The following is a 19,586-nucleotide window of genomic DNA, read 5'->3' on the forward strand; positions in this document are numbered from 1 at the left end:
ACTTCAAAGTTATCAGGCATGGAACAATTACATTAAATTAGAGACATAAAAATAATGTTGTCTAACATATGTCATTGTGTTAAGCACTTTACAATCATTATATCATTTTGATCCTATAACAACAACCACTATTCTTTTTCCCCTTACAAATCAGGAAATAGGGCAAACAGAGATAAAATAGCTTGCCATAAATTCCAAAACTGGAACAGAAAAGTGGGGCTTACCAAGAGCAGAGGCTGGCTGGCTTCTCACCTCACAGTGGAGCCAGGCCTCGCCAGTGGTTTAGGTGGCCAATGCCAGGGCCTTTCCAGTAGTTATAATTCTTAGTGGCAAGGATTAGGGAATCTCATCTTAGGTCTGACCCATCCACCTCTCCCTTCCCCATAGCTGTAGAATTTACTGAAGCTGATGCTGTTTGCAGCTGCTGGGGCAGGGTAGGCAGAATGTATTGAACCTGGATGTTATTCCCAGGCCTTGCCTAGAAGGGTGGACCAGGGGCACAGGGATGGCTGCCCCTCCCCTCCTTTTGCCACATGAGAGAAGATGATTTATGTTTTCCCTACAGTTTTCCAGCATTCTCTTCTCTTCTGTTATAAATCTCCATACTGAGATATTTATCACTGAGGAAGGAGTGGTGAGTGCTGAGGAATCAGGATTGGGAGGAGTTGTTTTAACAGAGAATGAGCTTCTGGAGTTACCCCCAGTCTCAGGAGTGTTCTCCAACAATCCCAAAATGATCAGTTTCCAAACTTCTTAATGATTAATCTCAAAACCTCCAGAATATTCTAAGATGTCTTTAGCTATATCTCACTTTTCACTGTAACTGGGCTGGCCGGGCCAGAAACCACAAGGAAAAGAGTCTTACAGGTTTATTGTTTTTCTGGCTGCCTGCGTTTTAAATCTTACATGGTAATAGACTCACTCACAGCACAATGATACAGACACAGAGACACACACTGACAGATAAATTGACAGGACAAATACAATACAAACATAGTGTGCACTTAATGACAGAGAGAGGGGGAATTAGAGGCTTGTTAGAAACCCCCAACATGAATTGGCTATTTATTATTATTCTGAGGAAGGGTGGTTGGAGAATTTGCAAGGCTCCAAGACCTGATAGTGTAACTGGATCTTTTTTTTTTTTTTTTGACTAGGCAATGGAGTTAAGTGACTTGCCCAGGGTCACACAGCTAGTAAGTGTTATGTGTCTGAGTGTGGATTTTAACTCAGGTCCTCCTGAATCCAGGGCCAATGTTCTATCCACTGTGCCACCTAGCTGCCCCTGTAACTGGATCTTGTGAGCCTTCCTCAGAATGCTTCTAAGGTTGCTGATTTTAAAGGGGCAAGTCCCAATGAAGTTAAGTTTGGGGATCTGAGTTCCCATCAGGACCATAGCCTTTAAGGGAAAGGGGAGGGAGAAAAGGGTTATGAAGACCCTGGGAAAGAGTGCTGAAGCGGCTTTGTGAGCCTTAATGGAAGAGGCTTCTGTCTTTCCTTCTTGCTCAGCCATCTTAGCAACCCAAAAATGAAAACATTCCCACTCCTTGCTAGATGTTTTGTTGGCCTTTAAACTTAATTTGGTTTTAAGATAAACTTTGACTGATCAAAAGAACTCCATTATGGCCAACATAATTTGGGGCTATCTTTAGTTAACTCACACCAGCGCTGGCAGTATTTGTCATCGTTAGATGGGTAATGGCTTGACATATGAGGTGGTGGTCTTGCTAGCCGGATTTCTAATTTTAATTTCTGATTAACCCATAGCTAATTTTCCTAAATCGATCCTTACCTGAGGAGATACAACAGATACAAAGTGAGTGAACCTCAACTTGATCCTGGACCCCTGAGCTAGCTTAAAGGGAATTTTTTTTCAGACTTCAACCAAACTAGTGGGAGACCTATGGAAGCTGGGAATAGGAGAACTTACTCGACCCCATCAAGGTTAGAACTCTAGGATAAAATGGATCCTGAAGCACCCAAGCCACTAGCGTTACCAGGGTGGAGTGTTGTTTTCTCCTACTGGTTCAGTTCCATCCTAGTCTTGGCACTATTTACTGTCGACCTGAAAGTTGGTTAAAGAAGCAACAAGCTAGATGATAAGTAAATTTATATTGTTTATTCCTTTAAGTGAGCAACATGTACATGGAGTCAGAGCTTTAACTCTGACTGAATCAAGCAATTTTAGGAGGACATTTAAACCCTGACTCAGGATGTCTGCGTTACTCCGATTTAGGGTCTCCACATAGATTTAACCATAGCATGAGAAAGGAATTTTCTTAATTGAATAGTTTGTAAATACAATAAGATAGGAGAATGTCAAAGTGTCAAGTGAAATTATAGATCCAGGATATCTGTGTTTCTTTTACCATTAACATGACATAGCATAGTATATGTCCAAAAAATACCAAGGTAAGAAAAGTCCTATTATTCAAGGTAGAGTCTGGGTTAAGGGGCCTTATCCTTGGTGGCCATAAACAGAGGAATGCTCCTGTCCAGCCTCAGTTGCTGACACAGGAAGGGATATTTTGAGTTCACTCAGAGAACAAAGAAAATATGTGTACTATGTTGGGCTTCTTCTGGTTGATTAGCTCGGGCTTTGGCCCTCATTAGGGCTCAAATGATCTTAAATGATTATCAATGCAAACTTATAAAAGAAAAAAAAAGACTCTTTGGATTGCTGTCCCCTACCTTAAGCTAGCTTAGCTAGTGTGGGACTCAGGGTGAGTAATGGGACCACCCACAAAGAACCTTAAATAGATTTCAGTTCTTGAATCAGTATCTTAAACAGCATATAAGCACCTACAAATTCACAGCAGGACAAATATAACTAATAGGATTTCAGCCCCTTTGTCCTCATTATTGTGGAGTCAGATCTCTCAGATGATAATAGTAAGATTCAGTATAGAACATTTTGAGGTGAGGGGAGTTTTTGAGGTGAGGGAGGTTTTCTCGGAGCAAGAGGAATTTGCTATGAAAGGAGAAGAGACATAATAATAACAATATTAAAAATGTTCTGCCAGGATTAAGCCTAAAAGGCACAGATTGACCTAGTATAACACAAACAACTTCCTCAGTTCTTTTATTTTCAGTAAAAATCCTAAACACCTTTGAGAACAGACAATCATGAAACACAATTCCACATATTTAAGGGTTCTAATGGCCAGGCCTATAATCTAACAGGCAAGAAACCTCCCTGCTCAGAGGGCAAACAGCCCAAGGGGGAATTAACTAAAAAGGAGGCAGCTGTGACCTTACCACTTACCTTCTTAGCATTCCTAGCAATCTTCCTTCACTACCCTGCTGTAATATTGAAGATTTGCTGTAACTTCACATGTTCACTTGAATGGTGGCCTATTGACTTAAGTGTTCTAACAGTTTTACCTGGTTTCAGTACTCAGAGCAAAACAAAATTAACAGTCCCAAGAGGTTACACATCACATAGCAAAGTCTGTAACTGTAGCTTACAGCAGAAGACAGTTATTTCTCAAGTTAATTGTAATAACAGTAAGTTTACAATAAATAAATTACTGAAAACATTCCTCTTTTATACTTATTTTTGTTTGCTTGGTTTTTTGTTTTTGTTTTTGTTTTTTAGTGAGGCAATTGGGGTTAAGTGACTTGCCCAGAGTCACACAGCTAGTAAGTGTTATGTGTCTGAGGCCATATTTGAACTCCAGGTCCTCCTAATTCCAGGGCTGGTGCTCTATCCACTGTGCCACCTAACTGCCCCATCCTTTGTACTTACAAGGTCTTTTTGAAACCTTTCAGTTTTTCTATGTAATTTAACACATTATGATATAAAAATTAATTATTAAAATTAATAAAATAATCACATTCTAGGATTTTACATGTAAAATGATTGCATAGTAGGTCACTCAAAACCAGAAAGACACTAGGTAGAGTAACTCTAGATAGCTTATAGTGCTGTATATCAACTGCTAGAACCAAAGTCTTAAATTGACTTCTGTTGAACCAAGGTTTAACAGCAGTGCTCACGGTCTGGCTTCCCTAAAGAGGTTCTTTCCTTGAAGAACTGTCTCTTTTCAATGGCCTAAAGTGCAGAACCTAAGCCAGTGAAGAAAATTCTTTATACATAATAGCAAAGTCTTACAACAATATACAATTACATCATGTTCAGAGATATAAGAGTTTTGCTGTTTAATTGATTTGCCCAATCACACCCCACCCCCAAAATTATGAAACTAGCAGAAGGGACAGTAAAAACTAAATCTTACTAAATTTACAATTTATCCAGTTAAATTGCTATTTTTCTCCTCCGGTTTCCTCTACTTTCAATGTGTTTGGGTTGAGTTTGTAATTGTATTATCAATTCCATTCCATAAGAGATCCATGTCTTATCACTAAATGCCATTTGGCTTTCTTATATGTAACTAATGGTTATATGCCATTTTACATACAGATCCCATTTGCCATTTTTTTTAATGGAGAATGAATAAAAGTAGAAGTACCTTTTGTTCATATGAATGACATTTAAAATAATTTCCAGTGGAGCTGTTGAGCAGGGCAATTAGAAGTCTTTGGAATGTTCAGTCCATTTATTAAGGAAAATGAAATATACTCTAGAGCACATTTTGGATTTGGCCAGCCCAACGATTGGGATTAAGAAAATACTAAACATAAGTAAACATAAGTAGGCTGTCTCACACACTAACTCATTATCCTACATACTACCTTATTAGGGCCAAATCAAGAGAAGACTCTCTGCACTTCCCCCAGCAAAGAAACTGAGAGTGAACTCTTTTTGTTCATTATTAATTTATTTTTAGTTTTCAACATTCACTTCCATACGCTTTTGAGTTTTAAATTTTCTCCCCTTCCCTCTCCTCCCACCTCCCCAAGATGGTGCGCAATCTGATATAGGCTCTGCATATACATTCCTATTGAACATATTTTCACATTAGCCATGTTGTAAAGAAGAATTAGAACCAATAGGAGGAACTGCAAGAAAGAAGAAACAAAAGAAAACAGAAGAGGAAAAAAAAAAGAGCAAATAATATGTTTCTGATGGGGTTGGGATCTGGGACCCAGAAAGGAAAAACCTTGGATTTTCCCACTTGGCCAAATCTCTGGCATTAGCCTGAGGCTATAATCCCATCAACTGGCCTTTCATTGTGGCTACACTCAATCTCCATTGTTTTACCTCCCTATGTCCCCAGGCCATTTCCCACCCTTAATCCTAGCTAGGCCACATGGTCCAGGTCCCAGGAGTTCTGTTCACCCTAGTTTACTGGCCACTCCTAGGTCCCTCCCACAGTCTTTCTGTATATAAAGTCCACCTTGTCCCCATTAAGATGCTTGGCTTCTTATAATCTAGCCACTGCTTAGATTCTTATAATCTAGCCACTGCTTAGATTCTTATAATCTAGCCACTGCTTACCCATGTTCAGACTCCTTAAGAGTCTGCCCAATATGATGGATGTTCTAATAAGCCTTAGTCTTTGGCTAAAAGAAGGCTTGGATCAAATTCTTTTGGGCAGGACTCGCATGTTGTGATTTTGGGGTCCCAGCACCCCTGAACCCTTAAACCGCATCACTTCCATCTGCATTCCAACCCCATAGTTCTTTCTCTGGATGTAGATAGTATTTGGAGATGTCTTAGATCCTTGCATTGTTGAGAAGAGCTAACTGTATCAAATTAGTCATCGCACAACGTGGCTATTACTACGTATGACATTCTCCTGGTTCTGCTTACTTTACTCAGCATCAGTCTGTTGAGGATGGGAGCTAGACCCCAAAAAGGAAAAACCCTGGACTTTCCCACTTGGTGAAATTTCTGGCTTCCCCACAAGGCTATAATCCCATCAACTGGTCTTTCATTGTGGCTATACCCAATCTCCCCTCCATTGTCTTGCCTCCCTATGGCCCCAGGCCACTTCCCACCCTTGGTAACTCTATTACCTCATGGACTACTTGGCCTCTCCTAGATCCCTCCCACAGTCTTTCTGTGTATAAGGTCCATTTTGCCTCCATTAAGATGCTCTGATTCTTAGAATCTAGCCAATAGCCCCTAGATGTTCAGATTCCTTAAGAGTCTAGCTAATATGGCCAATCTTCAATAAACATTGTTTTTGGCTGCAAGAAGGCTTAGGCTGAATTCTTTCAGGCAGGACCTTATCTTTAAAGTCACTGTAAATTGGATATAGGTAGACACACACACACACACACACACACATCTCCTCTATGTATTTATCTATGATAATTTATCTTTTTCTGCCCTGCACAGTAGAATGTTATGTTGTTGTTGTTTTCTTCAAAAGAAGGCAAAGCAAAAAAACAAAAAACAAAAACAAAACAAAAACCCACAGAAATGCTTTCTTCATTCTGGTTATATTTAGCTTCAAGAAATCCGAATACATGAGAAAACAAACCAATGGTTAAGAAATATCTACTTTAAAAAAAAATTCTAGGCATTATATGATACAGACAAGTAATAGGTGATATATGATATAGACAATTAGAACAGTATATAAATAATATATAATACAAGCAGGTAACAATAGAAAGAAAGTTCTATACAAACTGGACACAGAATATATGGAGTCTGGGGTTTTGGTTTTTCTGTAGATAAGCATTGTCATATATTTTGCATTTCAGCAAACTACAATTAATAGCCAGAGGAGTCTATGCTTCCACTCTAAGACCTAGCTCTTACACAATAATAGTACACTTAAGGCTTAACTGCACTCAGTTCTGCTTAGAGCTGAATGCTGAAATCCTCCAGCTATTACACAACTATAATTTTATCTTCCTTATTTTGAGTAGACCTTCCTATGTAATCTTTTGAAACCTACTCCCTCCCCTAAACCCCATTTTACTATTTCATGTTCTTTGACCCCATTGTTCCACCTATGATATTACAGCTACCATACAGGCCCTCTTTGTATGAAAACCCCATGTGAGTCCAACTTACTAACAGTTCTTGGTCTTCAACCAGAGAACATATCCATTGCTCATCTAGACCACCAGCCTGTCCTGTGGGGCAGATGGCTGGGGCAGAATGAAACTCAATCCTTGAATGAATTGCTGTCCATCTGTCCTTCCCCTTCTCTGCTGTGCTTGACTGTCCCATCCTAATGTTGCTTCATGCCATTCACCAAAACTCTGATTTAAAACCGAGATGGAGTTACTTGGATTCAAAGTTAATTAAATTATATTTCAAAATAACACTGAGAAGACTTATAAAACTGATATTCAGTGAATTATAAAGGACCAGGAAAAATACATATAATGCCTTTACAAAAAGATACCAAATGCTATGTAATTGAAATGATCTTTTAAAAAGTAGTATACTCAATTTACAAATCCCATTTCCCTATTTTGTTTACATGTGTTTTCAGAAATACAAATTTTTCTCCCCTCTGGGGATTATTTTAAGCATACCTTGGTATGCTGTCTCACTGCTATTATTCTTTCTCATCTACTTTTAAAAATTTCATAAATAATGGTTTTATCATGATCTTAATAGCCATCACCATCATGAATATTTCCATATAGTAAGGATAGAGGATTGCATATGAAACTGTGACTTTTTTTCTTTTTAGTGGTGGAGCAAGAATAGCTTGAGTCCATTTCAAGGTGGCTCTTGAGCTATCCCTTTTTATATAAAAAGGGTCCCATCTCTGGGACATTGGTAATGCTTCAGTTTTCAAGTTCCCAGGGTTCTAGGGTAATGATCAACTTAATGGGATGCAGGGATCGGACCTCCCCACTTCTTTTCACCACTTAGGAGGCAATGTCTATTTCCTATTGGGACCAGGGTGCTACCTTAAATCCCAAGACTTTCACATGGGCTGACCTGAGCCTTCCTATCATAGTTTTAGAAACAAGATCTTCCCAAAAATTTAGAAAGGAGGGAAGGAAGGAAAGAAGGAAACAAAGATTTATTAAGTCCTTTTCTATTAATGGTTTTTTTTTTTTTTAATTTCTGGATGAAATTGGGGTGAAGTGACTTGCTCAGAGTCACACAGTTAGTGTATGAGGATGGATTTGAATTCAGGTACTCCTGACATCAGGACCAGGGCTCTTTTCTAGTTGTCCCTGACTTTTTTTGTTTTTTAAACAACAGCTTATGTTCTTGTTTTTCGTATATTTTTTATAAAATATACACCAATTTAAACTTACACTACTTTTCTTGCCTTTTTTCCCTTCTGAAATTTCTTCTGCTCTTTCTCTTCTGTGTATTTTTTTTACCTGTTTTGATAGTCTTTTCTTTCTATGCTTCTCTTTTCTTACATCATTTCCACTACCTCAACTTTGCTCCAAAATACCTCCTCAGAAAAATTCTTTCTCATAATAAATAATAGTATTAATACTTGGAATTTATATAATATTTGCAAAGCACTTCACAAAAACCCTGGAAGGATGGAGAAAGTCGTTAGGTGGCTTGCCCTGGACCACACAGCTAGTAAGTGTCTGGGGCAGGATTTGAATTTAGGACTGCCCTACTCGAGTCCGAAATCGATCTATTATGACACTTAGCTTCCTTGAAAGAAGTAAATTCAGGCAAAACAAAATATTGAATTGAATTGGTCAAGCCTAAAAATATATATGTCACTCTCTAGTAATTTATCACAAATGCAAGATTTTTCACCCTATTCAATAATTGCCCTAATTATTCCTATGCACTCAACATAAAATTAAATCAGATACATCTTAGGTACTCCAGTATACCTTATTTGAACAAATCTATGGTATATATTAGTGACTGACATAAACAACAAGGAACCAAAAACATGAATTTGAGTGGACCTAAAACAAGACCTGTGGGAGTGGACCTAAAACATAAATATGTTGGTTGGATTCCAGGACCTGGGGGAACCCAAAATTCCTTGTAGTTATTTACAGGATTTCTGGAGAGTTACTGGTGTCAGGGCCATATTCAGGGTTCAAACAATAGCTAGTCACATAAAGATTTTAAAAGTACAAAAAATAATGTTTTTGAAGCAAGATAATAAAGCATTTCTCACACTAGACGAAGAGGTCACCTCCATGAGAGAGTGGCTTGCCTCTAAATTACTGTATACCCTCTCTCCATGCCACCTCCCCTCTCTAAACAACTGAGCTCTCCCAGTTATGTCTTCCCCAACTCCACCCTCTTGGGCTTTAGAGCCTCATAACTTTATGTGTGGTCCCATTACCCAACCTGAGTACCACACTGCTAAGCTGGCTTGAGGTAAAGGGACAGCAATCAAAAGAGACTTTGTTTTCTTTTATAAGTTTGCATTGATATTTTATTTTTCACCACATTGTCATCACAATTGTATCCTACTTCTCTCTCCCTCTCCCTCTTAAAGATAGTTCTAACGCAGAAATTACACCCCAAGAAAGAGTTGGACGATTGCTGTAGTTAAGAACCTAAGTCAAATTGACCAAGTGTTGGGGGAATCCTTGGGTAGGGAATCTTCGACAGGGGCACGGTATGACTTAGGCCCTGGCAACCGGGCCTCCTGAAAGAAACACCTATGAAAATCTACCCCAAGAAGTCGGAAAGGAGCCCTTCCAGGTACTGACAACTAGGGACACCGCAGCTAAACTTCAGTGCATTGGCTCACTGAGAGCTGCTTCCCAGAGTGAGCAGGCCGTCCCCTTCCCGTGCACACCCTCCTCCCAGCCCCTCTATGCTTAAGAAAGTGAAAGAGGAAACGTTAGTGACGGAGATTAAACTTAAAAGCGTCAGGAGTCCTGGACAGAGTGGGGAGGGAAGCTCACCCTAATCCCCCGCCACACACACCCCTCCCCCCCACTTCCCACTCAAAAAATGGCTTTTTGCCTATTTTAAAACTTTAACTTCGGGTTTCTTTAATCCACGCTGTTCTGCGCGCCCTGGTGGGATGTAAGGAAGGTCTCAGAGCGCAGCAGGGTGTGTTTCGGTTGGTTTTGCCGCCTTGTAAAATTTTTAAATCTTCCTTTCCCTTAGCCCAGGGAGCACCTTTCCCCACCTCCACCCTCCGCGCCAGCCTTCGGGAGAGCGCCTAGAATCTTGCGCTGGCAAGCGATTACCAGGAAAGAACAAAAACGTGCGCGTTGAACCGAACTGAGTGGCTGCAGCTGCCCGAGCCGATCATGAGTTTCAGTTTTGTCCGGGCCGTTGTATCCCCCGCCCCGGCGTTGTCCAGTCTCCCCGCAGCTCTCCGCGAGAATCCAGTTGGGGGGGGGAGGGGTATGAGTAGCAAGTCCCAAGCAAGGGAGGGAGAGGAGATTGCAGAGCCGAGCCTGGGCGAACTCTAGCGGAACCGAGGTGTGTCGGAATCTCCCTCCGGCGCAGGCCAGGAAGAGCAGGGGGCCAAGGGTGCCGAGAGGTTTTTGCAGGCAACAATGTGAGCTAGAGGTAGCTAGAGGGCTAGCTAGGAGCCCTTTAGGCTCCTTTTTGTGCGCGCGGAAGAGCAAAGAAGGGCTTTTCTGCTGCTGCCGCCCTGGTTTAAAAGCCTGAAGCACTGGTAGCTGGCTACCTGGGCGGTGGGCAAAAGACAGAAGCAAGCGGGTCTGGGCAGCAGCTATCACTCCCGCGGACCCGAAGCCGCGACCTCGGCTGCCCAAATGGGCAGTAGACTGGCTTCCCTCCCACACCGCCCCGCCCGGACCTCGGGAGCCAACAGGAGACCTCCTGGGAAAGTCGAGTGCATTTGGCGCGCCAGCTCTCTCGCAGAGACAAGTAGGTGGCTCTTAAAAGAGCCGTTTGTGTATTGAGACGTCAGGCACCCCCAGGTCCCCAGTTTTACTTGGAGCTGGTGTACTTGGTGACGGCCTTGGTGCCCTCGGACACGGCGTGCTTGGCCAGCTCCCCGGGCAGCAGCAGGCGCACGGCCGTCTGGATCTCCCGAGACGTGATGGTGGAGCGCTTGTTGTAATGCGCCAGGCGAGACGCCTCGCCGGCGATGCGCTCGAAGATGTCGTTGACGAAGGAGTTCATGATGCCCATGGCTTTGGAGGAGATGCCAGTGTCAGGGTGAACCTGCTTCAGCACCTTGTACACGTAGATGGAGTAACTCTCTTTGCGGCTACGCTTGCGCTTCTTGCCGTCTTTCTTCTGGGCCTTGGTGACGGCTTTCTTGGAGCCCTTTTTGGGAGCGGGCGCGGACTTCGCGGGTTCAGGCATAGCTGCAGACTGCTTCACCAGATCACTGCGATCAAAACAGAAAATGATGAGGCGAGCGTTGACTTCAGACTATTTGTAGGGCCTATATTCAAATGAGAGATGACGGGGCCCTCTTTCTGATTGGACGTGGCCTGGTAAGTCCGCCCCGGGTGGGAAGGGCATATGTAAATGACAAGATCCCGAATCTGCCTCTCCATTGGCTGGTTCACCCGAAGACGTTTGGAACCAATCGGACGGCGCCGTGTAGCCTACCGCCTTACAGGATAATAGGTTCGATCTTGAGCGGAAGACGCTTCATCTCTCTTGTCTTGCTCTTTCTGAGAAAGTAGCTGTCCATCTTCTTTCTCCACCACCACCATGTCTGGCCGCGGAAAGCAGGGAGGCAAAGCTCGTGCCAAGGCGAAGTCCCGCTCTTCTCGGGCTGGCCTGCAGTTCCCGGTGGGCCGAGTGCACCGCCTGCTCCGCAAAGGCAACTACTCTGAGCGCGTCGGCGCCGGCGCGCCGGTGTACTTGGCCGCCGTCCTCGAGTACCTGACAGCCGAGATCCTGGAGCTGGCGGGCAACGCGGCTCGGGACAACAAAAAGACTCGCATCATCCCTCGCCACCTGCAGCTGGCCATCCGCAACGACGAAGAACTCAACAAGCTGTTGGGCAAGGTGACCATTGCCCAGGGCGGCGTCCTGCCCAACATCCAGGCCGTGCTGCTGCCCAAGAAGACCGAGAGTCACCACAAAGCCAAGGGCAAGTAAGCCAGTACCTTGCTGTGACGGGACAGTCCTGGGAACGAGGGACTCGTCTAGCACGCAGACACCAAAGGCTCTTTTCAGAGCCACCCACACTTTCGAGCAAAAGAGCTGACACACGCGGCGGGTCTGCCCCTGCAAAATCCGGGGTGCTTGTGGGTGCCCATGCTTTTTTCTTGGCTTGACAGCTTCGCAGCTTTGGGCAGAGAAGTCGTAATCCTGTAGCGTCCACAGCCACTCAGTCACCAAGCATTGATTTAACAAACCGGAATCTTTGTTAATTAGAATGGAGGCTAGGCTACCTTCGTCCCTAGATGCCACAGAACTTGAGACCAGAAAGCACTTACTGGGGAGAAGAGAAGAGTTTGTAATGATCGGCCTTTCAGACAGGTCCGACTCAGGCTAATTTTTAGCATACAAGGGGAGTGGGAGTCGTCTAGGAGGATACATGATCGCCAAATTTCAAGTGAAGCAGTTGAAACACTGGGTCTCTCCTGGTTCTCTTCCTACTGGGTTGTTGACTCTTCCTCAGTTTCCCTTGTGCTGCTGGACGAGGGATCATCTGCCTCCGGACCTCTAACTTTGAATTGTCTCTCCAAGAAGGTCCTGGGCGTGTCCCCCACTCTAGTCTACACTCGTCTCCCTTCACACAAGGAACTCTCACACCTACAGAATCCAGCCTTTATCTCTTTCCCTGGGACTCCTAGCTTGCTCACTCCCTGTCCATAAGGGTTCACCGATGACAACTTTGCCAACTCTGGTCTCCCAGCCCCAGCCCCAGCCCCAGCCCACTCTCGCCTTCTCCACCATTTCGCTCCTTTGTCGTCTCCCCCCCCCCCCGTCAGAGGTTCCTGATACCTCTTTTCCCTCTCCTTTAACAAACGCTCCCCACCCCGCCCCCAGTCCAAATTGATTGATTGTCCTCAAAATGTCACCGCAAACAGCATCCCTGTCCTCTGTGGTCCTGCTTCCCGCCAATGCCATCCGTCCTCCAAACAGCTTGGGAAATAATCTTGCTAAAGCCCATTAGGCCACCAGACCTTCAAGTTTCCCTTTTGCCTCTTGCCTAAAACACAGACTTCTTGGTAGTCCACCTCTTTCGGGTCTCTTGGTCGTCACGCAGGTCGTTCTACAGAATCTTTTGAATTCATCTGAAGCTCAGTTTATGTGAAGCCAGACCCGATGGCTCTTAGCAGTTAGCGCTCTTTCCCTCCTGAAATGTCTTTGTATTTCTACAAGCTGTATCCCTCGGGTTCCCGCCTCCTCCCGCTGTAGAATCCGAAAGTGCAAGAAACGTTTTATCTTTTCAATTTTATTTATTATTATTATTTGGTTTTTGCATGGCCAATGTGTAGCCCCACAGTTGATTGGAAAAGGTAGGCGCTTATTAGAATATCCGTGGAATTGATCTGAAGGCATCTGTCAGTTTGCCGGGGTGTGTGTCCACCCAGTCCACTCACGCAAAGAGCAGCTCCCCAGTAAATAAGCAGAGGGCCGACCTGATGATGAGGCTCCCTGAATTTAGCTAGACCACCAGGGCTGACAGGAAACACAACATCAGGTTCGGCGGGACCTACTACCTTCATCTCTCATAGAACACCCCGCCGCCCCCCCCCCCGGCAAAAACAACGAAAACTTAACTTTAGGGTCACCTGCGCAGCCAAAACTGAGCCACAGGAGTACAATAATCTAAAAAAAAAAGTTTGATGTAGAGTATTTTTTGATGTTGAGAAAATCAGGGTTTGGAACACGAAGATCACGGAAGGTGAGCACGGGGGGGGGGGGGGGGAAGGGGGCCGAATTGGAGGGAGAGGAAAGGCAGAGACTCAATTAGGAGAAGTCCTGGAGTTAAAGGCACTCTCTGGGTCTTCCAGGCCAGTGAACGGGCTCCGTACAGGTGGCGGGAATAGAGTCCATAGAATGTTCTAAAAGTGAAAGTCGAACGCAAACTAAAAGAGAGGACTCAGAGACAAACGGACGAACCGATAAAAGAGAAGTCTGTGATCCCGCAAAAAAAAAAAATCCCAAGCTGGAGAGGGCGAAAAGCATTAAAACACGTGAGCGCGTGCCCGCGGTACAAGGGCTGACTTAGGAAGGGGGGTAGGCTAGGGCGTGAGAGGAAATGAGGGGTCCCGGGAAGGGGAGGCAAAAGAACAAAGGCAAGCAAGTAAACTGAGCTCAGAAGGAAGTGGAAGAGAGGGGCGGGATGAGGTTATCCAATGAAATTGCTCGGAATTTCGAGGGCGGGCAGGGTTGACTTTCCACCAATTCATTCTGGCGCAGGGCTTTTGAACGTTCCAATCAGAACGTTCTCGTCGATATAAATATAGGCGAGGGTGGTTGGGTTTTTCCGTAGTTGTTTGGTTGTTGGGAAGTGGAGTTCTCTGCTGTCTTATCATGGCTCGTACGAAGCAGACCGCTCGTAAGTCTACCGGTGGCAAGGCTCCTCGTAAGCAGCTCGCTACGAAGGCTGCCCGTAAGAGCGCGCCGGCTACCGGCGGCGTGAAGAAGCCTCACCGCTACCGGCCCGGCACCGTGGCCCTGCGGGAGATCCGGCGCTACCAGAAGTCGACCGAGCTGCTGATCCGCAAGCTGCCTTTCCAGCGGCTGGTGCGCGAGATCGCGCAGGACTTCAAGACTGACCTGCGCTTCCAGAGCTCGGCCGTCATGGCCTTGCAGGAGGCGAGCGAAGCCTATCTGGTCGGGCTGTTTGAGGACACGAATCTGTGCGCCATCCACGCCAAGCGCGTGACTATCATGCCCAAAGACATCCAGTTGGCTCGCCGCATCCGCGGGGAGAGGGCTTAAAAATCTTAAAAAAAGCTAAACCACCAAAGGCTCTTTTCAGAGCCACCCACTGTTTCGGAAAGAGTAGCTGTATTTTCACGTACGCTAGTTCCCTTTCGAGCAGCACCGTGGCGTAGCGAGTAGAAAACCCGCCATCCGCTTGGTTTTCAACTCCAGCCACTCACCAACTCAAAAAATAGACAACTCCCCTCTCTATGCCCCTTTTCCGGTGTCCTTAATCCCCCCGCCCCGCTTAGGTCTGGCTTTCCCCCGGGGGGGGGGGGCGCCAAGGCAAAAAAGAGGTGGGGCTGTGGGAGGGCGTGCTTTTCTAATAAATGAAACAGGTACAGGTGGGCTAAGCATTCCTTTTTTCTTTTCCCCCTTCCTTTCCCCCCCTGCCTTCTCAGGCTCTGTCGTCACCTTCCCAAGGCCTCCGCCCACCAAGCAGAAGGGACCCAGACACACGGGCATGTTCGTGTTTAGCATCTTTCTTTGAGATCTATGGGGGTGGCTCTGAAAAGAGCCTTTGAGTTTTCATATGAAGAGGCCGGGTAGGGGGCACGGCGGGCGGGAAGAAATGCCTTCACTTCTTGGGCGCCGCCTTCTTGGGCTTAGCTGCCTTAGGCTTGGCCGCTTTGGGCTTGGCCAGCTTGGCCTTAGCCGGGCTTTTAGCCACCTTCTTGGCCTTCGCGGCCTTGGGCTTCTTCGGGCTCTTGGCCGCCTTCTTGGCTCCCACCGCCGCCGGTTTCTTCACCTTCTTGGGCGTCTTCTTCACGCTTTTCTTGCTGGCCGCCGCTCCCGAGGCCTTCTTGGGCTTCTTGGCTGCGGCGCTCGGCTTCTTGGCCTTCGCGGACGCAGCCTTCTTGCCCTTGCCTTTGCCCTCGGCGGCCGGAGCCTTCTTGTTGAGCTTGAAGGAGCCTGACGCGCCGGTACCTTTCGTCTGCACCAAGGTGCCCTTGCTCACCAGGCTCTTCAAGCCCAGCTTGATGCGGCTGTTGTTCTTCTCCACGTCGTAGCCGGCAGCCGCCAGCGCCTTCTTAAGAGCGGCCAGAGACACGCCGCTGCGCTCTTTGGAGGCCTCTACCGCCTTGGTGATCAGCTCCGAGATGGGCGGCCCGGCAGCCTTGCGCCGCGCTCCGCCAGCGCCGGCTGCCTTCTTCGCAGCCTTCTTCTTCACCGGCGTCTTCTCCGCGGGCGCAGGCGCGGGGGCGGCCGGCGGGGCAGGAGCGGTCTCAGACATCCTCTCCACTCGCGGACCACGACAGCCGCAAAGACAGAGAAAAAGACAGGCGCAGAGAGAAGTAAACAAAAACACGACAGCACACAGTCGCCACAGTTGGGCCGACCTGGCCGGGGGATATATATAGAGAAGGGAGCCGCGCTGTGATTGGTGCGCTCTGCCTGCGCAGCCCGCCTTCTCAGTCACCTACAGCCATTCTGCTCTCCTTCGCGGTTGTGTTTCTTGACCCTAAAAAAGGGGGGAAAATACAACAAAACCCCGCACGCAGCCCCCCACTTTCGAGCCAGAACTGAAGGGAGAAGCCTTGGGGTTCACGGCCCGTGCATTTTCTTCGCGCAACCTCAAATCCTAGGCTCCCAGCCTTTCCCAAGCCCCCCAACTACCCGCAAAACTCAGGTCAAATTGAGGCAACTCCCCGTGTTTCCTTTAAATTAGAAAATTGCCGCTTCGCTCCCGGGACACTTTTCTCCCGGGGACGCTTCTGCACACCCTTGGCTTCCCGTCTGTACAAAACAGAAATCATTTCTCGCCACATTTGCACCGAAATCCCATTTCTCCGTGAGGGAAGTAACACAGGCTCTCTAGTGATCCCTGCGTAGGCATCCAGGGGAATGGGCCATTGGAAAGAGGATTGTCTGTCCGGGACCCACGCGTCCTTCGGAAGGCCATCGGGGTCGGGGGCCACTATTCTGGCCTACTCAGGTCTCATCCTGGGATTTTTCCAGCAGACAGACCGGGGAGAAAACCCAGGGTTGGGGCTGGGGTTGGGGTTGGGGGCGGGGCTCTGCACTTCATTTCACTTCTTGTCAACTCCCAACTTTTCCCCAGTGCTCAAGTGCCAGGTACAGGCCTGGGGCACTCGACTCGGGGGATAGGATGGAGAGATTAACCGTAGAGCCTCTGCCTTCGGGAAGTTTACAGTCTAATAGGAAGGAGAGGACACGGTAGCAGAAGAAAAGCAATCCAGATTGTCACGGTTTTAGCAGGCCCCGAACTGCAGCTTTGGGAAACCAGACTGGAAAGTGAGTTTGGAGCCAGATGGTGAAGGACCTTGAAGATCGGGCCTAGATCCTCTAGGCAAATGGGAAGCCATTGAAGGTTTTGTGCATTTTATGCCTTTACACTAGGAAGGAAGGGTGACTCTTCACAACGGGGATGTCAATCCAATGCATCGCAATCCCAATCCACATCTTGCCGAAGTTTACTGGGAAAATTCCTCACAGACATCCCTGTAAAATGAGGCCTGGCTTGTTGGAGAGGGGAGTGACTCAAGTCAGGGGGATCTGTTACCACGTTCTAACAGCACCCCAGCTGTTGCGTTGGCAGTTTGGATTCTATAGGACTAGGCCCCCTGATTGGATGTAAGGGAAGTCAAAGGGGCCTCTGAGGTTTGGGGGAATAGCCCTGCCCCTGTAAAAATCTAACAGGCCTCTCAAGCAACTATTAGGCCCCAGGCCCAGGACTAGGGCACTGGGAGTCAGAGGCAAAAGCAATGCAGTCCCTACCCAACCCCCAGGGGACTTAGATTCTTCTGGGGAAACTGCAGACACAAGAGATGAATTAGAGACTTGAACCAATCCGAATTCTCTCGAGGATTTCACTCAAAAAACTGGCACCTCAAAGGAGAGGTGTCTTGTTATTGTTGTTGCTGTTGTTGCTGCTTTAAAATGTGGCTTCCTTGGTATGTGCCTGTTCCTCCATTCTGCCTGCCTGCACAGCAAATTAACATGAGTTCTCCCACCTTGCCTTTGTCTCCCCCTCCTCTCACCCTGACCTACCAGCACCCAATTTCCTGCTTGAAGTCATCTAGTCCAGGCAACACCTTCATGTCACAGAGAGGAAAAAATGACTTGTCCAGGATCACTGAGGTTGGTATTAAAGTGGTAGAGCCAATAGGATTCCCTTTTTCGGGTCAGGAAACTGAGACAAGCAGCACTTCTTAGGTACTTGTCTCATTTAATCCTCATAACAGCCTGTCACAGTTGAGGAAACTGTGGCAGACTGAGGTCAAGAGACTTGCTCAGGATCACACCTGGTGAGTGTATGAAGCTGTATTTGAACTCAGCTCTTCTTGACTCCCAGCCCATAACTCTATTCGCTGCCCCATCTAGCTGGTATTCTTGACTCTGAATGTGCCAACCCCTGACTCTTTGTCCTGGGGATAACTTTTTTTTTTTTTTTGTAATCTCCCTAAGGTTCAGAATTACTTGCAGGAGAGTTGGGTGGCAATCACTTGAGCCCAGCAACTCATGCCTCATCAGTATCTTCTCACCCTTCCTAGGTTTCGAGGTTCAGCGCTCCTCTCAGAACCTCCATTTTAGGAGGCACCCCTGTCCAGCCATCTCTTCATTTCCCACCCCACTGCACTCTTCTGAATTTCTCCATCCTACCTGGAGCTGGGTATCTTCTCACCCACCTCTCATCTTTCTGCCCCTCTCTCCCCATCCTCACCAACCCCCTCCCCAGTTTTTAGCTACTTGTGTATTATGTTACCCTTTGGTAAAAAAAAAAAAAAAAAAAAGTAAGCTCCTTGAGGGCAGGAATGGTCTTTTGCTCTTTTTGTATCTCCAGAGCTTAGGGCTATGCCTGCCACTTATTAAGCACTTCATAAATGATTGTTGAACGAGTGACTGACCGATGCTTTCACTTTACCTGTGAAATACGGAGAAGAAGAGTGGTTGTGGTTATGTACCAGGCTCTACTACTCGGTTCTAAAGAATTATGTTTTGCCACTAGACCGAGCAGCCAGGTGGCGCAGTGAATAGAGCAGCAGGCCTGAAGTCAGTAAGACCTGAGTTCAAATAGGACTCCAGATGCATATTGGCGCGGTGTCCTGGGCAAGTCACTTAACCCTATTTGCCTCAGTTCCCTCATCTGTAAAAAGGAGCCGCAGAAGGAAATGGCAAACCACTCCACAACCTTTGCCAAGAAGATCTCAAAAGAGGTAAGGAAGAGGCGGACCAGTGTGAAACACGACCGAACAACGATCTGGTAGACTTCGGGTTTTTTGTTTGTTTTCTAGTTAGGGAGTGGGGTGTTTGGATGTGGGTCGGAGCGCTGCAGCTTGCCTTTAATGCCGGCGTTCTTGAACTTTTCTGCCACTATCCCCTTGGGCAGTCCGGAAAGTCTATGCAGGCCTCAGAATTATGTTTTCAAGTGGAGAAAGTAAAATACATAGTATTACCAAGGAAACCGATTATGCAGAAATGCAATTGTTAAAGGTCTTAAAAAAAAAAAGTCAAGGACACCCCACCTCCCTCCGTTAAGAACCCCTGCTTTCAAGTGTAAATAGCATCTAAAGGCAACCTGACCCCCCAAAATCTCCACTACGTAACTCCAACGACTGGAGAGGAAAACTACTTGCACTTCAGAGTATAGCTTGAAGAGGCTGCAGGACTACCCAAACGATGAACTGATTTAAAATCAACATCTATCTACACTTCACAGGAATGGCTTTCAGGAGGATTAAGTCTAAAGTAAAGGGGAAAAAGTAGGGAGAGGAGTACAAGAAATAAATTTGGAGCTCGGGACTCCTGAGAGAAGGTGTTGCATGGAGATCCTCAATAAGTGAGGGAAGAAAGGACTTAAACGGCAAGCTTATTTTGCTAGTGCAAAGCTCTTATCATAGATTTACTGCCACCTTCAATAACGATAACGCAAAGCAGAGGCAACCAAAAAATCCAAAGGAATAAACAG

The 19,586-nt window shown here is 46.3% G+C and overlaps 4 protein-coding genes across 4 annotated transcripts; 2 read left to right on the top strand and 2 right to left on the bottom strand.

Annotated features, from left to right (window-relative positions):
• Positions 1-10,670: 10,670 nt before the first annotated feature.
• On the bottom strand, positions 10,671-11,139 carry LOC114042404 (histone H2B type 2-E). The gene has a single exon (XM_027861094.1). It carries the CDS (start codon positions 11,117-11,119, stop codon positions 10,739-10,741), a length of 381 nt encoding a protein of 126 aa, XP_027716895.1. The 5' UTR covers positions 11,120-11,139; the 3' UTR covers positions 10,671-10,738.
• A 325-nt stretch (positions 11,140-11,464) lies between these two features.
• LOC114042403 (histone H2A type 3) lies at positions 11,465-13,173 on the top strand. The gene has a single exon (XM_027861093.1). The coding sequence runs from the start codon at positions 11,477-11,479 to the stop codon at positions 11,867-11,869; it is 393 nt and encodes a 130-aa protein (XP_027716894.1). The 5' UTR covers positions 11,465-11,476; the 3' UTR covers positions 11,870-13,173.
• Positions 13,174-13,477: 304 nt separating this feature from the next.
• Positions 13,478-15,035, top strand: LOC114042402 (histone H3). The gene has a single exon (XM_027861092.1). The coding sequence runs from the start codon at positions 14,261-14,263 to the stop codon at positions 14,669-14,671; it is 411 nt and encodes a 136-aa protein (XP_027716893.1). The 5' UTR covers positions 13,478-14,260; the 3' UTR covers positions 14,672-15,035.
• An 87-nt stretch (positions 15,036-15,122) lies between these two features.
• On the bottom strand, positions 15,123-15,971 carry LOC114042401 (histone H1.4-like). The gene has a single exon (XM_027861091.1). The coding sequence runs from the start codon at positions 15,888-15,890 to the stop codon at positions 15,234-15,236; it is 657 nt and encodes a 218-aa protein (XP_027716892.1). The 5' UTR covers positions 15,891-15,971; the 3' UTR covers positions 15,123-15,233.
• Positions 15,972-19,586: the final 3,615 nt, after the last annotated feature.

Source organism: Vombatus ursinus, unplaced genomic scaffold (assembly GCF_900497805.2).
Source record: "Vombatus ursinus unplaced genomic scaffold, bare-nosed wombat genome assembly UNPS02014447.1, whole genome shotgun sequence".
Taxonomy (NCBI): Eukaryota; Metazoa; Chordata; class Mammalia; order Diprotodontia; family Vombatidae; genus Vombatus; species Vombatus ursinus.

Bases quoted from the DNA above. Each gene is read 5' to 3' on its own strand.
- LOC114042404 (XM_027861094.1), bottom strand. From the start codon at position 11,119: ATGCCTGAACCCGCGAAGTCCGCGCCCGCTCCCAAAAAGGGCTCCAAG.
- LOC114042403 (XM_027861093.1), top strand. From the start codon at position 11,477: ATGTCTGGCCGCGGAAAGCAGGGAGGCAAAGCTCGTGCCAAGGCGAAG.
- LOC114042402 (XM_027861092.1), top strand. From the start codon at position 14,261: ATGGCTCGTACGAAGCAGACCGCTCGTAAGTCTACCGGTGGCAAGGCT.
- LOC114042401 (XM_027861091.1), bottom strand. From the start codon at position 15,890: ATGTCTGAGACCGCTCCTGCCCCGCCGGCCGCCCCCGCGCCTGCGCCC.